Source organism: Sus scrofa, chromosome 2 (genome assembly GCF_054392235.1).
Source record: "Sus scrofa isolate SSC_HxYL_T2T_F1_AM1 chromosome 2, Sscrofa_HxYL_maternal_Yorkshire_Landrace_v2.0, whole genome shotgun sequence".
NCBI classification, from domain to species: Eukaryota; Metazoa; Chordata; class Mammalia; order Artiodactyla; family Suidae; genus Sus; species Sus scrofa.
Genome location: NC_139384.1, coordinates 17,090,206 through 17,111,614, shown reverse-complemented (window position 1 = coordinate 17,111,614; position 21,409 = coordinate 17,090,206). Strand labels below are relative to the sequence as shown.

The window sequence follows — 21,409 nt, the reverse complement described above, 5'->3', positions numbered from 1 at the left end:
AGTGGTGGGTACCAGAGGCAGGGGATGGGGGGCCGAGGGTGGGGAAGGAAGGGAGAAATGGGGAGATGTTAGTCAAAGGATACAAACTTCCAGTTACAAGGTTAATAAATTCTAGGGATCTAATGTATAGCATGATGATAATAGCTAATTCTAGGGATATAATGTATAGCATGATGATAATAGCTAATATACTCAAAAGTTACTAAGAGAATAGATCTTATATGTTCTTACCACCAAAAAAAAAAGGTAAAAATGAGAAAGGATGGAGGCATTCACTAATGCAAATATGCTAATCATTTTGTAATTTATAAATATATCAAATCTACATGTTGTACACCTTAAACTTTTTTTTTTTTTTTTTTTTTTTTTAGGGCCACACCTGAGGCATATGGAAATTCCCAGGCTACAGATCAAACTGGAGCTTTAGCTGCCGGCCTACACCACAGCCACAGCAACGCCAGATCCAAGCCATGTCTGTGACCTACACCACAGCTCATGACAACACCTGATCCTTAACCCACTGAGCAAAGGCAGGAAGCAAACCTGCATCCTCCTGGGTCCGAGTCAAGTTCATTACCGCTGCACCACCAGGAGAACTCTGTACACCTTCAACTTATACAAAGTTATACATCAATTTATATGTCAATAAAACTGGAAAAAATAAAGACGCTGTTTACAATAGCAAAAAAATGAGAAGGTTCCTAAGAACACATCCAACCTCAGAGTTCCCGTCGTGGCACAGTGGTTAACAAATCCAATGAGGAACCATGAGGTTGCGGGTTCGATCCCTGCCCTTGCTCAGTGGGTTACCAATCCAGCGTTGCCATGACCTGGGATGTAGGTAACAGACGCAGCTCGGATCCCGCGTTGCTGTGGCCCTGGCATAGGCTGGCTGCTACAGCTCCAATTAGACTCCTAGCCTGGGAACCTCCACATGCCATGGGAGGGGCCCTAGAAAAGGCAAAAAGACAAAAAAAAAAAAAAACAAAAAACACACATCTAACCAAAGAAGCTGGATGCAGAAATTTATCAACTAGATATAAAACTTTAAAGAACATCAAAATAAAGGAGAGCATGTCCGAGCACATCAAGCCCTGTCCATATTTCTGTCTGTATCTTTCTATCCTTTTAAGGTCACCAAAATAAGTAAGAGATAACAAGTGTTGGAATGGATGGGTTACTCAGGATCGTTACGTGTTTTCATTGCCAACAATTAGCATATGCTCCCCTGGGTCTACTGAAGTCCGTTTTCCCTATATTAATGGACAAACAAAAGTGTTTTGGAATTTAGTGCCCCAACCCAACCCCAGAGAAGACTTTGGCTAATGTCTAAATACTGTGGGAATGTAAAAGGTTCATTCACTTGCTTTGAATCAAAACTTTAGGCATAAATTACACTCCAGAGTTCTCTAGCAAAATAGGTCTAATTTGACTCACTGCTAGAAGTTACCTAAATTGCATCTCTCTTTACACTTCTCTCCTCCTCTCTCCTGCTTCCCCTATTTCCTTATCAGCTTCCTCTGGGAACATTTCTTTAATAAGTCACTTAATGGTCACCGAAATCTATGCCTTTAGATTTTTCAAAGGACTTATTGTCCAGTAACACCTAACCAATCAGAAATAGCCCATAACCATGAATAAAAAACAATCTCATAAAATGTAAATTCTTCCTAAATTGATTTAGAGATATAAAACAATATCAGACAAAATCCCAATAAGTTATTTTGTGGGATTTGACAATTTAGGATTTAAATTGTTATAAAAGGATTCAACACAGACAGAATATCTTTAAAAAAGAACAAGTTAGGGGAACTTACTGAACCACGTATCTAGACATTATAAAACTGTAGTAATTAAGACAGTGTAGGAGCTCCCGTTGTGGCTCAGTGGATAACAAATCCAAGTAGGAACTATGAGGTTGCAGGTTCGATCCCTGGCCTTGCTCAGTGGGTTAACGATCCCGCATTGCCATGAGCTGTGGTGTAGGTTGCAGACGCAACTCAGATCTGGCGTTGCTGTGGCTCTGGCGAAGGCTGGCAGCTACAGCTCCGATTAGACCCCTAGCCTGGGAACCTCCATATGCCATGGGTGCGGCCCTAGAAAATACAAAAAGACAAAAAAAAAAAAAAAAAGACAGGGCACCATTCATTCAGAAACAGACTCATGCAACTATAGCATTTGGATATATGACAAAAGTGACACTGTAGGTTAACAGAAAACAGGAGGACTATTTGTAAATGATAATGGAACATTCGGTTTTCCATATGGGAAAAAATAAAATCGAATCCTTTCTTCCATAATGTCCAGTGATCAATTTTAAGTGGAATAAGAAATTAAACAAAAAGGTAAACACATGGAAGCATCCAGATGAATAGATGAAGAGGATGAGGCATATATACACACAATGGAGTGTTTCTTGACCATAAAAGAGAATGAAATAATGCCATTTGCAGCAACATGGATAGACCTAGAGATTATTCCACTAAGTGGAGTAAGCCAGACAGAGAAAAACAAATATCATAAAATATCACTTATGGGTGGAGGTTTTTTTTTAAAAAAATGACACAAATGAACTTATTTACAAACAGAAATAGATTCACAGACATAGAAAACAAACTTATGGTTACCAAAGTCAGGAAAGTGGGAGAGGGATAAATTAGGAGGTCGGGATCAAAATACATATACACACTACTCTATATAAAATAGATAACCAACAAGGACCTACTGTATAGCACAGGGAACTATATTCGATATCTTATAATAACCTATAATGGAAAATAATCTAAAAAGGAAACATATATATGCAGTATCTATATATACTTTATTGCTATTATTCTCATAGTCAAGACCAACATGTGCATGTGTGTTTGTCAGGATCAGACGGAACAAAAAGTTTTCTCAACACTACTATTGAAATGAGTTTTAACTAAGGAACAACCCCCCGCCCCCTTGGCTAAAAAGGCAGCTGCAAGCCTTTTCATCTATGCTCTGCCTCATACCACCCTTCTTGTAAAAATGCAGCAACTGTGTGCCCTGCTAATCATGCACCCAACATTGCTTATAAGTTCAGCTTCTGTAACCTTGCTTGCTCAGTTTCTTAGGGAGGAACACTGTCTGCTTGGGGAAGGGGGGAGGTCCGGCATGCTTACATGGGAAAATCGAGACCTTGTAATGTATAAACATTGCTGAGAACAAAGGCCTGGTGCTCAGACTCTGGAGGTGACTCCTCTGAACCCAGACCAGTGCTGAATAAATCTTGCTTTTCCATATCTCCAAGTGCCGTTTGTGTCCTTCCACTGCCACGGTTTTTGTGGTTTCTGCAACACTATCCTCACAAAACCCTGATCACACTTCTGATGATTATGCCTCCTTCATGAGGTTGTTGTAAGGATAAAAAGGGTCAACACAATCAAAACACCTAGAACACAGTTTCCAGTTTCGTTCATACACAGGGAGCTTGGAAGTTGCCACTCTAGCCTAACAAGTAAAAAGATGAACAAAAGTCAACAACGCTCCTTGGATCCATTAGAGATGGGAGGACACTGCCCCAGAGACTGGGGAGAAGATGCACAAAAAACAGGGAGATGCAATTTACCAGTGTAGAGACCCACAAGTTGTTAATAACCACAGGAATCAGTGCCCGGATAGGAAAACCTGAATTGTAGCTGACAACTTGATGGAGGCTCGGTGTGGAGTTCTGGAGATAAAACCTCCAGGGGAACCCAGGGAGTGAATCCCCCTACAATATAGTGAGATTTGCCTGCAAAAGCTGGACAAGGTGGTGCTAAAATTCAGCTTCTGTGCACCCACTGATGCTGAACTGAATCTCAGAGTTTTTGGTGAAGGAGAAAAAAATTGCTTTATTGCTTTACCAGATAAAAGTTAGGTCTTCAAAAACTGTGTCCCACCCCAGGAGGATTTGGTAAGGAGTTTTTAGCAGTGGTTCAAGGATGGGGTTGCTGATGAGGATAAGGGTGTGTGCAGAGCCCGTATTCCTTTAATGTGGTCTCAGGGGATCTCCTGACAAGTTTTGTGGTTATCAAACTGACCTTCTCTCTGGAGTGAAGTCGATTTCCTTCATCAGGTAATTAACATCTTTCTTTTGTTGGGGGTTTTTAGTTCTGCAAAGAGCTCAAAGAGGATGTTCTGTGTACCCCTTGGGGTGGAACAAGGACCCTGCCTCAAGGCTGCACTATTGTTTCTTGACTGCTCCTCCCTTGTCTTTGCATCTCCTCCCTTCCCTCATTAGCAAATGTTTGAGCCTGACCTCTGGAACTCAGGGAAGGTCATAGAAGCTGAAGCCTAACAAGTGACAGGAGACAGGGAAAGGCTTGCAGGTCTAGGAGCCCCACAGGGTTCTTCCCAGTTTCAAAAGTTCCCACAGTAAAGGTCAGAAAAAAATCCCCTCATGCTTCCAGCGGCAGTGGGGGGGGCCAGAAAAGGATCCTTTTGAAAATACACCAGAACATTTGTTCTTAACAGGGTGGGCTCCTCAGAGGAGCTAGTTAACCAGAACCTAACCTGCTGGGGTGTTAGCGGAGACTAACTTACCTGGGGGAAAGGAAACACCCAACTCCAGCCAGCTATATACATCCTGTCCCACCCAAAGGTGGAGAAAACGAAACTGAGAAGTTCAAAGTCAAGAGGCATAGACTCACTAAAAACACAATCATGTCTGTCACGTTGGAGGGTTTCTGTGAGTGTCAGCTTTTATCACACAGTTAAATAGAAGCTCCATGAGCACAAGGATGTTTATCTACTTTTCTGCTATATCTCCAGTGCCTGCTCAGGAAAGGGATCAGAGCCATGGCTTCAGACCTGGACACTGGCCCCCTCCATCCTTCCTTCCCACACCTTCCCAGCCAGGTGGAGAGTTTGGAATATGGCCCTGCCTTAAGAAAAGAGAGAGGGAGGAGATCCCGCCGAGGCTCAGGGGGTTAAGATTCCAAATGCAGCAGCTCAGGTAATGGGGCAGCATGAGTTTGATGCCCTGGCCCAGTGGCAGCTGGGACTCAGACTCAATGCCTGGCCCAGGAACATCCATATGCTGAGAGTGTATGGAAGGAAGGAAGGAAGGAAGGAAGAAAGGAAGGAAGGAAGGAAGGAAGGAAGAAAAGGGGTTGGAAGTGGCAGAAAGTCCAAAACCTCTTCCCAGGGACACACCTGTGCTAGCCCCACCTAGAACCTGTAGGGAGTGAGGGTTCAGGGCTAAGCACTGAGATTGGGGTCAATGTCCCAAGTACGTCTTTACCTCACCCCAGTTTCTCCCCATCCACAGACACCTCAGCAACCTTGATGTGTTTTGTCCCCCAGCTCAACCACCTCTCTGAGAAAGGGCTGGGTGCTTGACTGCACTGAATAAACACAAAACTAGATGAAGGAAAAGAAAGAGAGAGAGAGAAAGGAAGGAAGGAAGAAGGAGGGAGGAAGAAAGGAAGAGGGAGGGAGAGAGGAAGAACAGACTTACCACAGGCTAAGTGATTAATAAATATTTGATGAATGAATAATCAATCTGGTAGCTACAAGGGCTTTAAGAGGAAAGGACAGGGGCAAAGTAGGGATAAGAAAAGAGAAAGGCATAGAAGATGTTTCAAAGAAACAGAGGTAGCAGCCACCTTTGAACAACTTTTCTTTGATATAGGAATTTACTAAGTCCTATAGATGATCCTCCTGCAAACTTCTGAAACTGGTACTATTACCGTCTCCATTTGTAAGTGTGGAAATTGAGACCCAACTGAATTAAATGACCCATGGTGGTTAATTAAGCAGGACATCTAATTCCATCCTGCACAAATTGGCTCTCTCCAGAGCAGAGAGAGAAAAGCAAAGAAGATTCATGCAGACAAGAGCCCCTGTTCTGCTGGTCGGAGGACTGGGCACTACTGGGGGAAGTGCCAACAACATGTTCTCCCCTGCTCTGCTCCCCATCATCCCAGACTGCCATCATCCCTTGGTCTTCAAAACTGGTCCATCCTGTTTGGTATCCATACACGCAGTCTTTTTCAAGGAGTCCCAGGTGGTAAGAGCTGTGAAAGCAGACTCAGGGTCTTAGTTCCACCTTACTCAGGACTTTCCATGTGACTGTGGTAAATCCTGTCCTCTTGCTACATTTATTTATTCATTTGCCTCCTGAGAGCATGCAATGAAAGAATGGGAATAAAGCGCCTTGAAGGTCATCACAGAGAAGAAAATGAATTTCATCAAGCACTGTTAACCACTAGGTAAAGGAATTACCTGGTGCTGTTACCCACTGTATAAATGGGAACCTGAACATCGAAGAAGGCCCCTCATCCATAGGCTCTCACATGCTTCCTGAATGAGCTTTTAAATGTCACCCTAAGAGCCACCTGGACTGTGACCCTCTTGGGGGCAGAGATTATGACCAGTGCCTCACTCCTTGCAGATGCTCAATAAATATTTACTGACTGAAGGATTGCAGGAACAGGTGGACTATTACTACAAAAAGAGCCAGGAGGGCCGTTGTCATTACAATCATCAGACTAGAGAGGCAAAGCCTGTGTTGGATGCTACAAGATGGGATATCTCCCGAGTGCCAGGCTCAAGAGGGTTCTTGGGGTGTCACTTCTCCCCCAAGCTCCCCTTGACCCTGAACAGTTTCCTCATGGCGTTTTTCACCTCATTGTTCCTCAGCGTGTAGATCAGAGGGTTCAGCAAAGGCGGCATGACAATGTTAAAGAGGATGACCAGCTTGTCAGCGGCCAGGGTGGTGGACGGACGGATGTACATGAACATGGGGGGCACAAGGACCAGAAGGACGGTGATGATATGTGAGCCACATGTGGACAGAGCCTTGTGACGGCTCTCTGAGGAACGGCTTCTCAGGTTCAATAAGATGACCACATAGGAGATGATAAGGACGATGAAGGACACTAAAGAAATCATGCCACTGTTGGCCACCACAATGAGCCCCACCACATAGGTGTCTGCACAGGCCAGCTTCAGGAGGGGGTGGACATCACAGAAGAAGTTGTCAATCTCATTAGGTCCACAAAAGGGCAGCTGGACTGTGAGAAGGGTCTGCAGGATGGAATGCAGAAAGCCAGCCACCCACGAGGCCCCCGCCAGCAGGCCACACTTCCACCGATCCATGATGGTTGTGTAGTGCAGGGGCCTGCAGATGGCCACGTAGCGGTCATAGGCCATGGCTGTGAGGAGGAAGATCTCAGTGCCACCAAAGAAGTGTGCAGAGAAAAGTTGGCTCATGCAGCCATTGAAGGAGATGGTCTTGCGCTCCACGAAAGTGTCCGCGATCATCTTGGGGGTGGTAGCGGATGGATAGCACATGTCGGCAAAAGACAAGTGGCTGAGGAAGAAGTACATGGGGGCCTTCAGAGTCTTGCTGGCATTGATGGTGATGATGACCAGAAGGTTCCCCAGGACAGTGAGCACATGGATGAGAGAGAAGACTACAAAACACACATGCTGCATCTCCCTGCTCTGGAAAAGGCCGAACAACACGAACTCAGTCACGTTGCTCTTGGTGCCCATGGGTTCTCTGCCCTGCGCATGGACAAAGTGGTCAGCTCTGCAAGGACACAGATTATGTGACATAAGAGAGCTTCCCAAATCCAGGAAGCAGAAAATTGTATTCAAGGAAGTTCCTTTGCAGCACAATGGGTTAAGAATCCAGTATTGCTGAAACTGTGGCATTGGTCACAACTGCAGCACAGATTCAATCCCCTACCTGGGAATTTCCACACACAATGGGTGCAACCAAAAAAAAAAAAAAGAAAAGAAAACTATATTCAAGTCTAATGATTCTAACACTTCACTGCAAGTGGAGGAGAAGGGTTTCCCACACTAAAAGCAATGCTCAGATACCATTTGGGTATCCTACAATTCAACTCTCTTCTGATGCTATCTTCTTGGAGATAGCACCAGATGCCATGGGGTGAGGGTGCAGTCCTGTAAGACTGCCTGCCACCTTCAGATGCTTGTCCAAGCCTAGGTTTTCACCTGTGCTTCTGACCTAATCGCTACAGATCAGAGGTTTCAATGACCTCCCCTCCCTGGGTTGGATTAATTTCCTTGAATGGCTCACAGAACTCATAGAAAGATTTTACCTACCAGATTCTTGGTTTATAATAAAAGGAACTCAGGAACAGCCAGCTGGAAAAGGTGCATAGGGCAAAGTCTGCAGGAAGGGCATGGAGCTTCCGTGCTCTCTGAGCTCATTGCTTTCCCAAAATCTCCACCTGCTCAACAACCCAGAAGCTCCTGAAACCCTATCCTTTTGGGTTTTTGTGGAGGCTTCATCACACAGATATGCTTGATTAAATCATTGCCCATTGGCAATCAATTCAACCTCCTGCCCCTCCCCGCTTCCCCAGGGTCCAGGAGTGGGACCAAAAGTACTAACCCTGCAATTACAGGATTGCTTCTCCTGACAACCACCCATCATCCTTAGGTGACCTAGGAGCACTTCGGAAATCATCTCACTGACATAACAGAGAGACCTTTCCTCTCTCAGCATCTCAGGACATCCAAAGGCTTTTGAATCTCTGTGCTACAAATACGGACAAAGACCAAATATATACTGCATTTCTTACTACAAATCACAATAGCACAAGGTCCTGGCTATACTGTATACAAACTGTGAACTTTGGCAAATAAGTTAATTTTTCAAGACTTCAGTTTCAAAGTGTAAAAAGTTAAGAGTACCTGTGTTCCACTGACCCTGGCACTTACCATCACCATGATGTTTGTGACATTGTCTAGAATTGTTTATTTACATGTTTACTCTCCTCACCAGGCTATGACTTGATAGCAAGGCTTTTGACCACTTGTGTCAAGACAATGTCCAATATCAAGCACATAGGATGCATGCAGTGAGTATTTTTGGAATAAAGGAGTGACTAAATACCTGCCCTGCTTATTTCAACATGTCCAAAAATAAACTCCTGATCTTCCCCCAAACAAACTTTTCTGGCAGCCAGTCTCAGATGATGGCAAGTTCAGCTTCCTGAATGCTCAGCCTAAAACCTTAGGCATCCTTAATTCTCGTCTCCTATCTCACATCTAATCAGTTAAGACTCCTTCTGTCTTAACGTTCACAGTGTAATGAGTACTCATCACCTTCACAGCTTCCACCCTATCCCTAGTCCTCTCTCCCTTGCTTCTGAATTTGTTTTCCTAATTCTCCTCTTACTACACACCCCACCCCTAGACTGCTCTCATCACAACAGCCAGAGCGCTCCCTCAAAGCCCTGCAATGGGTGCCCATTCCAATTAGAGGAAACTGCAGAACCTTTGCTATGACACATGGGGCTCACTGTGATCTGGTCCCCATTTTTTTCTTTTTTTTTTGGCTTTTTAGGGCCACACCCATGGCATATGGAAGTTCACAGTCTAGGGGTCGAATCTGAGCTACAGCTGCCAATCTACACAACAGCCACAGCAACGAGGGATCCAAGCCCATCTGAAGCCTACACTACAGCTCACAGCAACGCTGGATCCTTGACCCACTGAGCAAGGCCAGGGATCGATCCCATGTCCTCATGGATACTAGTCAGGTTCATTACCTCTGAACCACAGTGGGAATTCTCTCTGGTCCCTACTGATACTCCTCTCACTTTCCTAATTCTCTCCTTTCCAGGCACACAGGCTTCCTTAGTGCTCAGCAAGCACATGGGGCATGCTGCCACCTTGGGATCTGAGCCCTGGTTGCTCCTGCTACTGGAACAGGCTTCCCCTAAGTATTTATTGCCCAACTCCTTCACCTCCCTGGACTCCAGCAAATAATGCTTTCTCAAAGTGGCTATTTGATCAACCTACTTAAAACTGCAATGTCTCACCACTCCCAGCCCTCCTTACCTCATTCTGCTTTTCCTTCTTTCTGTAGCACAAATTATCTTCAAAATATTGTATAATTATTCATATTTATATTTTATTATCTGCTGACCTCTACTGGAAGAGGACCCCTCTGAGGCAAGGTCTGCTTGCTTCACAAATGCATCCCCAATGCTTAGGACATTGTCTGACACAGTGTAGATGCTACATTAACATTTCTTAATTAAATCAACTAAAAATTACACATATAAAAATATATATTAAAACATTTTTAATAAAAATGAACACATAGATGATAGTCAGAAAGGTCAAAAATAATGATAACAACCTACTGTACGTGGATAGGACTTCACAATTGCACATAATCTTCCATCACTGAGGTAATATTGACTGATGCTCACAAATGCCAGACACAGACTTAGCTCCTGGCTTATATCAGCTCAAACCAACACTACTTCCTTTGGAAATTTATTTTATTTATTACCTCATTTTACATAGGAAGGATCCAAAACACGGAATTTGCTTCTCAAGATCACACACTGTCATAACACTCATAACTCCTTCTTTATGCCACAGGTAAAATACCGTGTGTGGAAAGCATATTGTTGCCTAGAAACTGTGAAGTTCCATGCAAATATCCACCCAGAACGTGTGTGAATCAGAACACAGACTAGAGACAGATCTGGGAAAATAACGAACGCATGTTAAACAAATGAGTAAATAAATAAATGAATAAGTGAACCCATCCACAAATGTTTCAGATTTAAGTCATTTATGAATAAATGATTATGAGATTAATCTCTGAGAGGCAGAGACTCTCAGGCTGGCACGAAGGATTTACACTCAGAGCCTCCACCACCGCTTTCTACCTCCAAATCAAGGCCCCAAACACCCTGCTTGTCCCCAAGCAGCTGAATCTACTTCAAGGTGCAGCTGAAAATTAGAAGAGTAAGCAATGACACCGCCAGAGGCAGGAACCAGGAAATGACTGTCATGTCCCAGGACACTCTGCCCAGGCTCAGTAAGCATCTTCTCCTAGAAATCTCCCAGCAGGAAATATATGTATTTTACACTAAAATTCTTCTTCTACCCCTTTCTAAAATTCTGAAAAGGTTGGATCAGATGGTTCTGCTTACCCACAGGACAGACAGGAGCAATAACTCTGGAAATGGCCAATGCTATAACCAAAGATAATATAATCACTGTGTACACCCCCAAACAAGCTTTGGTAACAGGTAAATAACCTAATTGTTATTTCAAAGAAAAGAAACCCTCCCATATTTGTTTATCTAGTTTTTGTTTGTTTGTTTTTCTTTTTGGGGCCACACCTTCAGCATATGGAAGTTCCCAGGCTAGGGGTCAAACTGGAGCTGCAGCTGCCGGCCTATGCCTATGCCTATGGGATCTGAGCTATGTCTGCAACCCGAACCGCAGCTTGCAGCAATGCCAGATCCTTCACCCACTAATTGAGGCCAGGGATGGAACTCACATCCTCATGGATACTAGTCAGGTTCATTACCACTCAGCTACAGTGGGAATGCCAATCTACTCTTATGACAAGTATAAAATATACACATTTGATATCACACCAGTTTTCAGATACATTCCCTGTTTTGAAAGAGAAAGGAAATTTGTAATGCAGTTTAGCTTCATTTCTACCTTAGAAGATTAAAATGTAAACAAGTCGGAGTTCCCATCCTGGCTCAGCAGAAACAAATCTGACTAGTGTCCATGAGGATGGGGGCCTCACTCAAAGGGTTAAGGATCCAGTGTTGTCATGAGTTGTGGTGTAGGTCACAGACATGGCTCGGATCCCACATTGCTGTGGCTGTGGCATAGGCCAGGGCTGTAGCTCTGATTTGACCCCCTAGCCTGGGAACTTCCATATGCCCCTGGGGCAGGCTTCTAAAAAACAAGAGTAAAATGTAAACAAGTCTTCTAAGAAGTTTTAAGCTTCAGGTGTCTGAGGAGTCATTCACAAGAAAGACCACCTTGCTAGGTAAGCCTGGGCTTTGGGGAGAGGGGGCCAAGAGTGTATCTCAGCGAAATACGCTCTGGCATTTTCTCTAGTTTCCAAAAAAGTTAATGTGGTTCTAGGGACCACACAGCAGGACAGCCCATAGCAAAGGCTGGAGAACTCAGCCTGCTCTATAAATGCTGATCCTTTCTGGCTTCTTCAACTTCAGCAACCCTCAGCAATGGTCAGGGCACCCCTATGGCAAGCCTCTAAATAATAAGACATGTATAAAAGCACTCTCTGAGCTTGAACATGGCCACATGGAGATGGAAGGACTAGTCAACACGGCACTGTACAAATTGTTTGCACTTATTAGGCCATGCTATATGCCAAGCCCTGGGTAAAGTGGTGAAAAGCATCATCTCACTTAATCCACTCAACATCACTTGGAGGAATCGACTACGCTTATTCTCATTTTTGAGCTGAGGAAAATGAGGATCAGAGTAAATGAATGACTTGGTCAGGTTCTCAGACCAGTAAGGGTTAGTGCCAGAAATGCAACCCGGGGTACCTGACTTCAAAGCTATCTTCTTAATCACTATACAACACTCCTGCCTAGGAAAGTGGGAGCATCTGATCACTCAAAGAGGACGTGTTCTCCACAGCTAAAAGGTGAGCAAGGTACTGACTGAAGGAGAAAGAGTCTAGTGATGCTGTGGCAAAGTGAAAATGAATCAACTCACAACTGATGCATGTGAAGGCAGGAAACCCTCAGATGCTCTACAGCAGGACTTTCATCTGGGCACTGAGAACAAAACAGAGAGAGCAGCTGAGGACATCACTTTTCTATAAGAGTCTTTGGCCGGTTCGGGTTTATTCTAACCAAAGAGTCCCCAGAATCCAGGACTATAGGAGAGCTCACCTTTTTGAGCTCCACCCTCCCAGCTGAGCATCAAAAGTCAAGGACTCTGGCCAGAGAAGTGAGGGTGGCAGTAAACATTTAAGCACAAAGGGTTCAGGGCATCACCCCAGCCAAAGCCATTGCCAGGCTTCAGAAGTCATAGCACAGTTGTGGTTAGCAAATACCTTGAGGTTTGCTAATGAGTCCCCAGGGGCATCCCAATTAGAGGAGGGGGCCATAGAGACAGCCATACCCCCTCCTCACGTGAACTTAGTGGTTCAATCTTTAGAGGCCAAGGAAGTCAGGTTTTTAACCCTACTTTGGATTTTTTTTTTAATTTTTTTTTTTCTTTTTTGGCTGCCCTGCAGCATATGGAGTTCCTGGGCCAGCAATCAGATTCAAGCTGCCATTGCAACCTACACCTCACCTGGGGCAACACCAGATCCTTAAACCACTGTGCCAAATTTGCCTCCCAGAGCTCCTGAGAGGCTGCCAATCCTGTTGTACCGCAGCAGGAACTCCTGTACTGAATCATTTCAAACTCATTCATCCAACAATATTTATTAAGCAGCTACTATACAGAGGGCACAGTTTTGTGCCATGAATTTGTGAGGGAAAAAAAAAGAAAAGAAAAAAAAGCTGGTGTTAAATATGAATGATCTCTGGTGGGGGGATAAGTTTTTTAAGTAGCAGGGGCAAGTTTGAACTATTCTAGCTCCTTGACTACTATCTATGTTAACTCAGCATCTGAAAAGTATTTCCACCCCCTTTGACTAGGGTAAGACCGATAAGGGGCAATATAATATCGTGCTTAAGAGCATGGACCAAGGAATCAAGCAGCCTTGTTTAAAGGCTGACTCCACCACCTAGTAGTTATATAACTTTGAACAAGTAGCTCAATATCTCTGGGATGCCTTTTGCACATCTGCAATCTTTACTTTCTCATTTTTCTCATTTTTAAGGAAATCAATATAAAATTCCACAGTGATAGCTGGAGAATTAACACCACCACCCCCACAAATGGAGCTATAGCTAGAATTTTCAAAAATCAGAAAAAAAAACATTGAACCACACATGAATCACCTTAACCTAACTGACATTTATAGAGCACGATACCCTAAAACTGAAGAAAACATTCTTTCAAGCATATGTGGTATATTCACCAAGATAGATCTTACATTAGGCCATGAAACAAGCTCAATAAATGTAAAAAGAATGACATCATTTACAGTAGAATCAAATTAGAAATCAATAACAAGATATCAAGTAATAAAACTCAATTATTCATAAAATTAAAAAATTGCAAATAATCAACTGGTCAAAGAAGAAATCAGTTGGAAAATTAGAATACATTTTAACTGAACAGTAATATAAATGGATGTGAAATTTTATTGGATGCAACTAACACAATGCTTAAAGAAATTTTATAGTTTTTATATTAGAAATGAACAAAGTTTTAAAATCTGTAAACTAAGCTTATATCTTAAGAAATGGAAAAAAGAAGAGCAATTTAAACACAATCAAAGTAGAATGAAGGAATAGAAAAGATAACAGAAATTAATTGCAAAGGAAACAAAAATCATGAAAAATCTGGTAAAAGCCATATGATGGGTCTTTGAAGATATCAATGAAATTAATGAGTCCCTAAATAATCTACTGAAAAAAAGAGAAATCACAATTTTTTTATTTGTGGAAGGAAAAAGATTAGCACTATAGATTCTGCAGAAAATAAAGGATAATAAGAAAATATTATGAACAACCTAAAGTTTTAATACCACTGTCATTCGTTGACTTAAACCATCAAATTCTACAACTTGAGTGAAAAGTATAAATTTCTAGAAATACACAACTTACACAATTGACACAAATCAGAATTTGTTAAAGAAATTGAATTCATAGTTTACAAATATTACACAGAGCAAAAAAATTTTAAGCCAAAATGATTCCATTGGTTTCATCAAATACTTAAATAACACCAAACCTACACAAGTTTTCAAAAGGAGAAGACAAAACTTCCCTAGTCATTTATGAGACCAGCATCACCACTCACAAAACCAGACCAAAAAAATTTTTTTTTAAATCACAAACAGCACACATGAACAAAGATGCAAAAAATCCTTAATAAAACATATTTCAATCAAATGCAAGCAATGTATACAAAGGATTATATATCATGACCACATGGGGTTTATCCCAGGAATGCAAGATTGTCTTAACATTCCAAAACCAGAGAGGTGTTTCAAGAGGGCAACGTAGGAAGATCCTGAACTCACCTCCTTTACTTATTGATGAAAATACTGAATGCCTTTCCATAATACTAATAACAAGGCAAGGATATATAATCTCACCACTTATACTCAACATTATACTAGAGCTCCTAGCCAATGCAATAAGGCAAGACAAATTTTACCCGATTCTCCTGACATTAACCACATACATAAATGATCCAAGCACAGAACTTCTAGTTCCACACACGTCACACATTGTTCATTATGAAGAAGACTCTGAATGCTATGAGTCTCATGGCACAGTCTGCAATCATAATAGAAAGGCTTGAGAATGCCATCATCCCAAGAGCGAAGGCAGTTTCAGGCTGGGCTGAGTCAACACCACATGTTGAAGAGCATTCACTCCAATTGGAGTTTTCTGAGGCATGCCTTCACTTTCATTGGGGAGGTCCTTGCCCTGACTCTCTGGAGGTGAACTTTAGAAAAAGACTTGGGCTCTGCTTTTCCTGCTCAGAATGGAGGGGATTTCCTCAGCAGCAACCCGAGCCACCTTAGAGACACCAGATCCTTAACCCACTGTCCCACAGCAGGAACTCCCATGCTGCACTTTTTTAAAACATTTTTTTTTCTCTGAAGTGATTCTAGAGGGAAATGCCTGACAGTAAAAAAAAAAAAAAAAAAAATTACCAGGCCTCCGATTCAAAATTCAGAGACTTAGATGTATGTTATAGTTTGGTAATCTTTAAAAAGAAGCAAAGGAATGTATAGAAAGAACACGGCCTCAGAAATTAGGCAAACCTGGGTTTGGACTCAGGCTTTGTGGTTTTACTACCCCTGTGACCTTGATCAAGTCAATGACCTCCCAAAGATTCAGTCTCTTCATCTCTAAAACAGACATCTCTAACACATACCCATCTCACCAGAGTGCCTTAGGATCAAACGAGATAAAATATATGAAATCTCTTGGTTAATTGTAAAATATACATACACATAGATGTTCCTTCTTTTTGTATATAAACATTATTCTCAAAAACAATATAAGGAATGATTATTGGTTTGTCTTGAGTTGTACAATATTGAGGTATTATTTAGAGATGAAAATAGTGATATAACAACCACTGTTTACTTATAACCTGAAGCACTACTGACTTCGAGAAATTTAACTGACCAAATATTTATTGAGTTTACAACATGTTGCTTAGAGCAAGATACAAAGATAAATACGATTTAGGCCATATTCTTTTTTTTTGGTCTTTTTGCCTTTTCTGGGGCCACTCCTACAGCATATGGAGGTTCCCAGACTAGGGGTCCAATCAGAGCTGTTGCTGCCGGCCTACACCACAACTCACAGCAATGCCGGATCCTTAACCCATTGAGCAAGGCCAGGGATCGAACCCGCAACCGAATGGTTCCTAGTCGGATTCATTAACCGCTGATCCACAACAGGAACTCCCAGCCATATTCTTAAAAGAGTGACATTCCAACGGAGTGAAATAAACACTGAAATACAGCTAGGAAAGTGCTTAAAGGATTCCCACTGGGCACTGTTGGAGTTCAAAGAAGGAAAAGGACATATCCAGGTAGGATAATCATAGAATCTTCCTAAAGGTAGCAGCATTTCAGCTGGTCACTGGAGGTTGGTAAGATATTAACAGGTAGAGATGGGGAATATATTTTAGGTGGCAGGCACTATGGAATGTTCAGGAAAGAGTGAGCTTTACCAGAGTGTAATGGAAAACAGCGATAGAACATTAAGTGTGGGCCATGCCTTACGGGTATTACATGTCACGTAGGAGTTTGTGGTTGATTCAGAAGGCAATGGGGAGTCACTGAAAACTTTTGAGAAGGGGAATGATGAAATCAGAGAAGTGCTTTCAGGTGATTAATCTGGAAGCATGTGAGGGAAAAAAAAAAAACCCTGCCGTGAGTGAGGGTCCGTGTTGGGGTTAGAGTTTGTGGGGTACATACTTCTACTGGGAGGGGTGGTTACATACAGTAGGACTCAATAAAGGATGATGAAACTATCATAGGGCAAGCAGTGAGGACTCAGGGCAGTTAAATCCATCCACTGTAATCCACAGGCAGCTCCCGGGTGAGACAAGGAGTGGGCTGATCATGGATGGGGAGTACCAAGGCACTATGGTACTCGTGCAGTTATCCAGGTACTTTGTTGGAAAGGCTAAGAATTGTGAGAAGCCAAGAGGATGAAGACAGAGAAAACTTATGGGCCAAACAAATGAAGATATAAGGGGGAAAACACGGAGGCGGCGGAAGCACAGACAGGTGTGTACAGAAGAGAAATTCAGACCTCAAAATGTTAATGACACATGGAAAATAAAACTTGTACTTAAGATATCATTGTCTAGTGCTTTCAAGGCACTTCAAATCTTTTTATGGTTCCATTTGATTCTTTAAAAAACCTGAGTCTAATGACAGCAGGAATGCCCGTGAATCTCAGTCAAAAGCCCAAACACTCTCTGTTTGGAGGACTACAACCTACTAGATCAACTTGGCCTGTCTAGAACCTACGAGGCAAATCCTCAGAGTATCAGATCAACAGAATTTCTTGGTTTTTTGTTTGTTTGTTTTAGGGCCACACCTGCAGCGTATGGAAGATCCCAGGGTCAAATGGAAGCTGCAACTGCTGGCCTACACCACACCCACAGCCATGGCAACACTGCATCTGAGCCATGGTCTGTGACCTACACCACAGCTGGCGGCCACACAGGATCCTTAACCCACTGAGTGAGACCAGGGACTGAACCCGCATTCTCCTGGACACCAGTCAGGTTCTTACCCTGCTGAGCCACAACAGGAACTCCGGGTCAACAGAATTTTTAAGCATTGCCATGACCACTATTCCCTCTCCACCTTGCACCTCTAAAAATCCAAAGGTCGGGGCTCTTCAAACACAAAGGACCTGTGGACACTGTTTCCCGAGGCAGTTCCTTCTCCTTGTCCACCAACCTTTTCACTATTCCCAGGGAGCCCCTGGTTTTCTGGGAGAGTCCAGAAAAACCAAACCAGCCAATCTGCCTCAAGGTCACTGTCAATTGTGGCAGCACAGCACCAAGACTTCATCCTAGAGACTGCTTCAATCCTGACCAGCCCCAAAAAGATGAGGAAAGAGAAACTTAAAGAAAGAAGCTGTCTCGCCCTAGGCCACCTGGTCAGTTAAAGGTAGAGACAGAGTGAGACCCCGGGGCCCCCAATTTTCCATCCCTTCCCCCTCATCCCCCCTGACTGACTCATCTATTTCTCTTCCCGAATCGCGTTCCTCCCATCAGTCTCCTCATGGCGTTTTTCACTTCCACGTTCCTGAAGGAGTAAATGACAGGGTTTAGGAGAGGCGTGGCCACCGTGTAAAACACGGCCACTATCTTGTCTGCCGGGAGGGTGACACAGGGCCTCATGTAGACAAAGGAACAGGGGATGAAGAACAGGGCCACGACTGCGACGTGAGAGGCGCACGTGGAGAGGGCCTTGCGCCGGCCTTCTGAGGACCGGGTCCTCAGGGAGCGCAGGATGACCCCGTAGGACGCGAGCAGCCCCGCGAAGCTGACCACCGAGATGGAGCCACCATTGGCGATGATGAGCAGGCCGACGAGGAAGGTGTCTGCGCAGGCCAGCTTCAGCACGGGGTGGACGTCACAGAAGTAGTGGTCAAGGACCTTGGGGCCACAGAAGGGCAACTGGAAAATGAGGAAGGTTTGTCCCACAGAGTGCAGCAGGCCCCCACCCCAGGCCGCCCCCACCAGGAGGCCACACACCCGCCGGTGCATGATGACCGTGTAATGCAGCGGCTTGCAGATGGCCACGTAGCGGTCATAGGCCATCACTGTCAGGAGGAAGATCTCGGTGCCACCAAAGAAGTGGAGGAAAAATATCTGTGTGAGGCAGCCCTTGAGGGAGATGACTCTCCTCTCCATGAAAGAGTCAAGGATGAGTTTAGGGGCTGTGACAGAACAGTAACAGAGCTCCACAAAGGACAAGGAGCCGAGGAAGAAATACATGGGGGAGCTGAGCCCTTTGCTGGTCGTGATGGTCACCACGATGAGGCCATTACCCAGCACGATGGCCAGGTACATGATGAGAAACAGCGCAGAAATGAACTTCTGCACATCCTGGTTCTGGGAAAAGCCCAAGAAAATGATCTCAGTCACATTGCTTGTCGTAGCCATGTTTCAAAGCACAGGAGCTCACACCTGAAATCACAGAAATCAAAGACAGCTCCTCAATCATTAGAAACGGCCTTTCCAGGCTGTGAGGACCACTGTCGTTCTGCACCCTCTCAAGTCCCCTCTCTGCCTCGGGCTTCTCCAAAACATGCTCTTGTTGAGGCAAATGGACAAAACTGTGGTCAGCAAATGCTTGATGTAATTCCTGAAATAGGGGCTGGGTTTGTAATGATGCTCCCTTGACGTGTTTCCTCTGATTCAGGCAGGTACAATGAATCTTCACAATACAAATAAGAGGAAGTCTGCTGGGGCACAATGGCATCAGTGGCATCTTGGGAGCGCTGGGACCCAGGTTCAAGCCTGGCACAGTGGGTTAAAGATATGGCGTTGCCACAGCTGTGGCTTAGGTTGCAACTATGGCTTGCATCTGACCCCTAGCCTGGGAACTCCATATGCCACAGGGCAGCCAAAAAAGGAAAAAATAGTAATAAGAGGATATACATAAATATTGAAACTCAGAGAGATTCAGTCACCAATTCAAGGTCACAGCTCAGATTTGAACTGAGGTCTGTATGTTTCCCAATGTAGCTGCTTCTACTACCTAATCTACTCCTGAAGTGCGCCTTGTCTTTGGATGAACAGTAAGAGTTTCTATCAGTCTTGCCACATACCATGATGTAGAATCAATTCTTTGCAGTGACTACTAGATCGTCTCCATCTCAATAACTCTACAATTATTAAAATTAGCCTGGCTCCCTAACAGGCATAAGAGAGAGGTCAAAAGGAAAAGGGACAGTCACCAAGCCTCAACCACTGTCCTTGGAGGTGGATATGGGAGGAGGAAATGCAAGTCAGTGAGCTCTGAAGACTGACAAAAGGTGATCAGACACAGAAAATCCATAATTGCATTTCTGAAGTTGTCATTCCTCCAGCATGAAATAAGCTTTGCCAGCAAAGCTAAAGGTATTCTGTATTCACACACTTAACAGCCAGCCTGCAGTCCAGGCCAGCCTTTGAGTGTTGACCTGGTGATAGGAACTCAGGATTTGGGGTCAGGGGACATGGGTTCAACAGGCGCAGCTGTTTAATAGCTGTGTGATAGTAACAAATCCATTGTTTTCCTCCGTGCCTATAATTTTCCACTGAAAAACAGAAATAAAAATACCTTTTCCATGGTGCTCTTTTGAAAACTGAATGAACTCACAAGTTTTTAAACAAATAATAATTGTGTAAGAGTATAAGGGACAGGAATATCGGAGTATAATTGATTTATGTTTCTCTCAGCCTTATCAATTCTATTAGTGCACAGTGTGATGGTGGATCTATTAATGGGCCCCTGAGTCAGAAGGCAGGCCTGACACACAGCTTTGTTTGGTAGACATGTAGCATCCTGGGGATCTGATTTAAGCATCTTACCACTAGCTTATGGAATAGCAGGCTACGTAAGGACACAGGACTGAGTATGCTAAGTGACATGCTAAGCCAGGCACAGAAAGAAAAACACAGCATGAGTCCACTTGGATGCCATCTGTCAGTCATAGAGACAGAAAGTAGAATGGTGGTTGCTGAAGGCTGGGGGAAGGGGGGTGTGGAGTTAGTGCTTAACAGGTGTAGGCAAGGAGTTTCAGTTTGCAACAATGAAAAGAGTTCTTGGGAGTTCCTGTCGTGGCTCAGTGGTTAACGAATCCAACTAGGAAGCATGAGGTTGCAGGTTCGATCCCTGGCCTTGCTCAGTGGGTTAAGGATCTGGTGTTGCCATGACCTGTGGTGTAGGTTGCAGACACAGCTCAGATCCCGCATTGCTGTGGCTCTGGCATAGGCTTGGAAGCTACAGCTCCAATTAGACCCCTAGCCTGGGAACCTCCATATGCCACAGGTGCGGCCCTAGAAAAGACAGAAAGACCAAAAAAAAAAAAAAAAAAAAAAAAAAAAAAAGGAGTTCTTGCGGTGGATGGTGGTGATAGTTGCACCATAACAGGTTACATTCTTTGATACATTGAACTGTGCATGTAAAAGTGATTAAAGTGGTACATTTTATATTATTTGTATTCTACCACAATTAGATGATACATACATACATGTATGTATACACATGTGAGAGAGAGAAACTCAAGTGTTTCACATTCCCCCTGCTCCATAACAACCTCTAAGAACAGTGGTTGAAGCTTGGCAGTTTTGTCCTTCCTCTCCCCTATTTAGCTTTTTCTTATGCCTGTTAGGGTCCCTGATTCATTTCAAAGGTTGCAGAAGAACTGAATTAGTGAAACTCTAGCACTAGTTGTAGAAAGTCCATTCCACGTTCTTGTATGAGGAAAGACAGATGTGACACCCTTGT

The 21,409-nt window shown here is 43.7% G+C and overlaps 2 protein-coding genes across 3 annotated transcripts in view; both read right to left on the bottom strand.

The window, feature by feature from the left end:
- Nucleotides 1-21,409, bottom strand: part of LOC110255252 (olfactory receptor 4S1) — a 100,619-nt gene that overhangs the window by 5,557 nt on the left and 73,653 nt on the right. The window contains exon 3 of one of the 2 annotated variants that reach the window (XR_014836594.1): nt 6,235-7,546. Coding sequence is in view for 1 of the 2 variants with exons in the window: in XM_085010082.1 (XP_084866208.1) it covers nt 6,580-7,509 (930 nt within the window). In the remaining variant the exon portion in view is untranslated. Of the gene's footprint in view, nt 1-2,802; nt 7,547-21,409 lie in introns of those variants that run through there. The other variant, XM_085010082.1, reaches the window with a different exon arrangement.
- The window catches only part of LOC100515430 (olfactory receptor 4X1), an 81,307-nt gene continuing 73,653 nt past the window's right edge, over nt 13,756-21,409 (bottom strand). Inside the window, exon 3 of the mRNA XM_085010081.1 lies at nt 13,756-19,101. Within this exon, the coding sequence (XP_084866207.1) occupies nt 18,145-19,077 (933 nt within the window). The 5' untranslated portion in view covers nt 19,078-19,101 and the 3' untranslated portion in view covers nt 13,756-18,144. The remainder of the gene's footprint in view (nt 19,102-21,409) is intronic.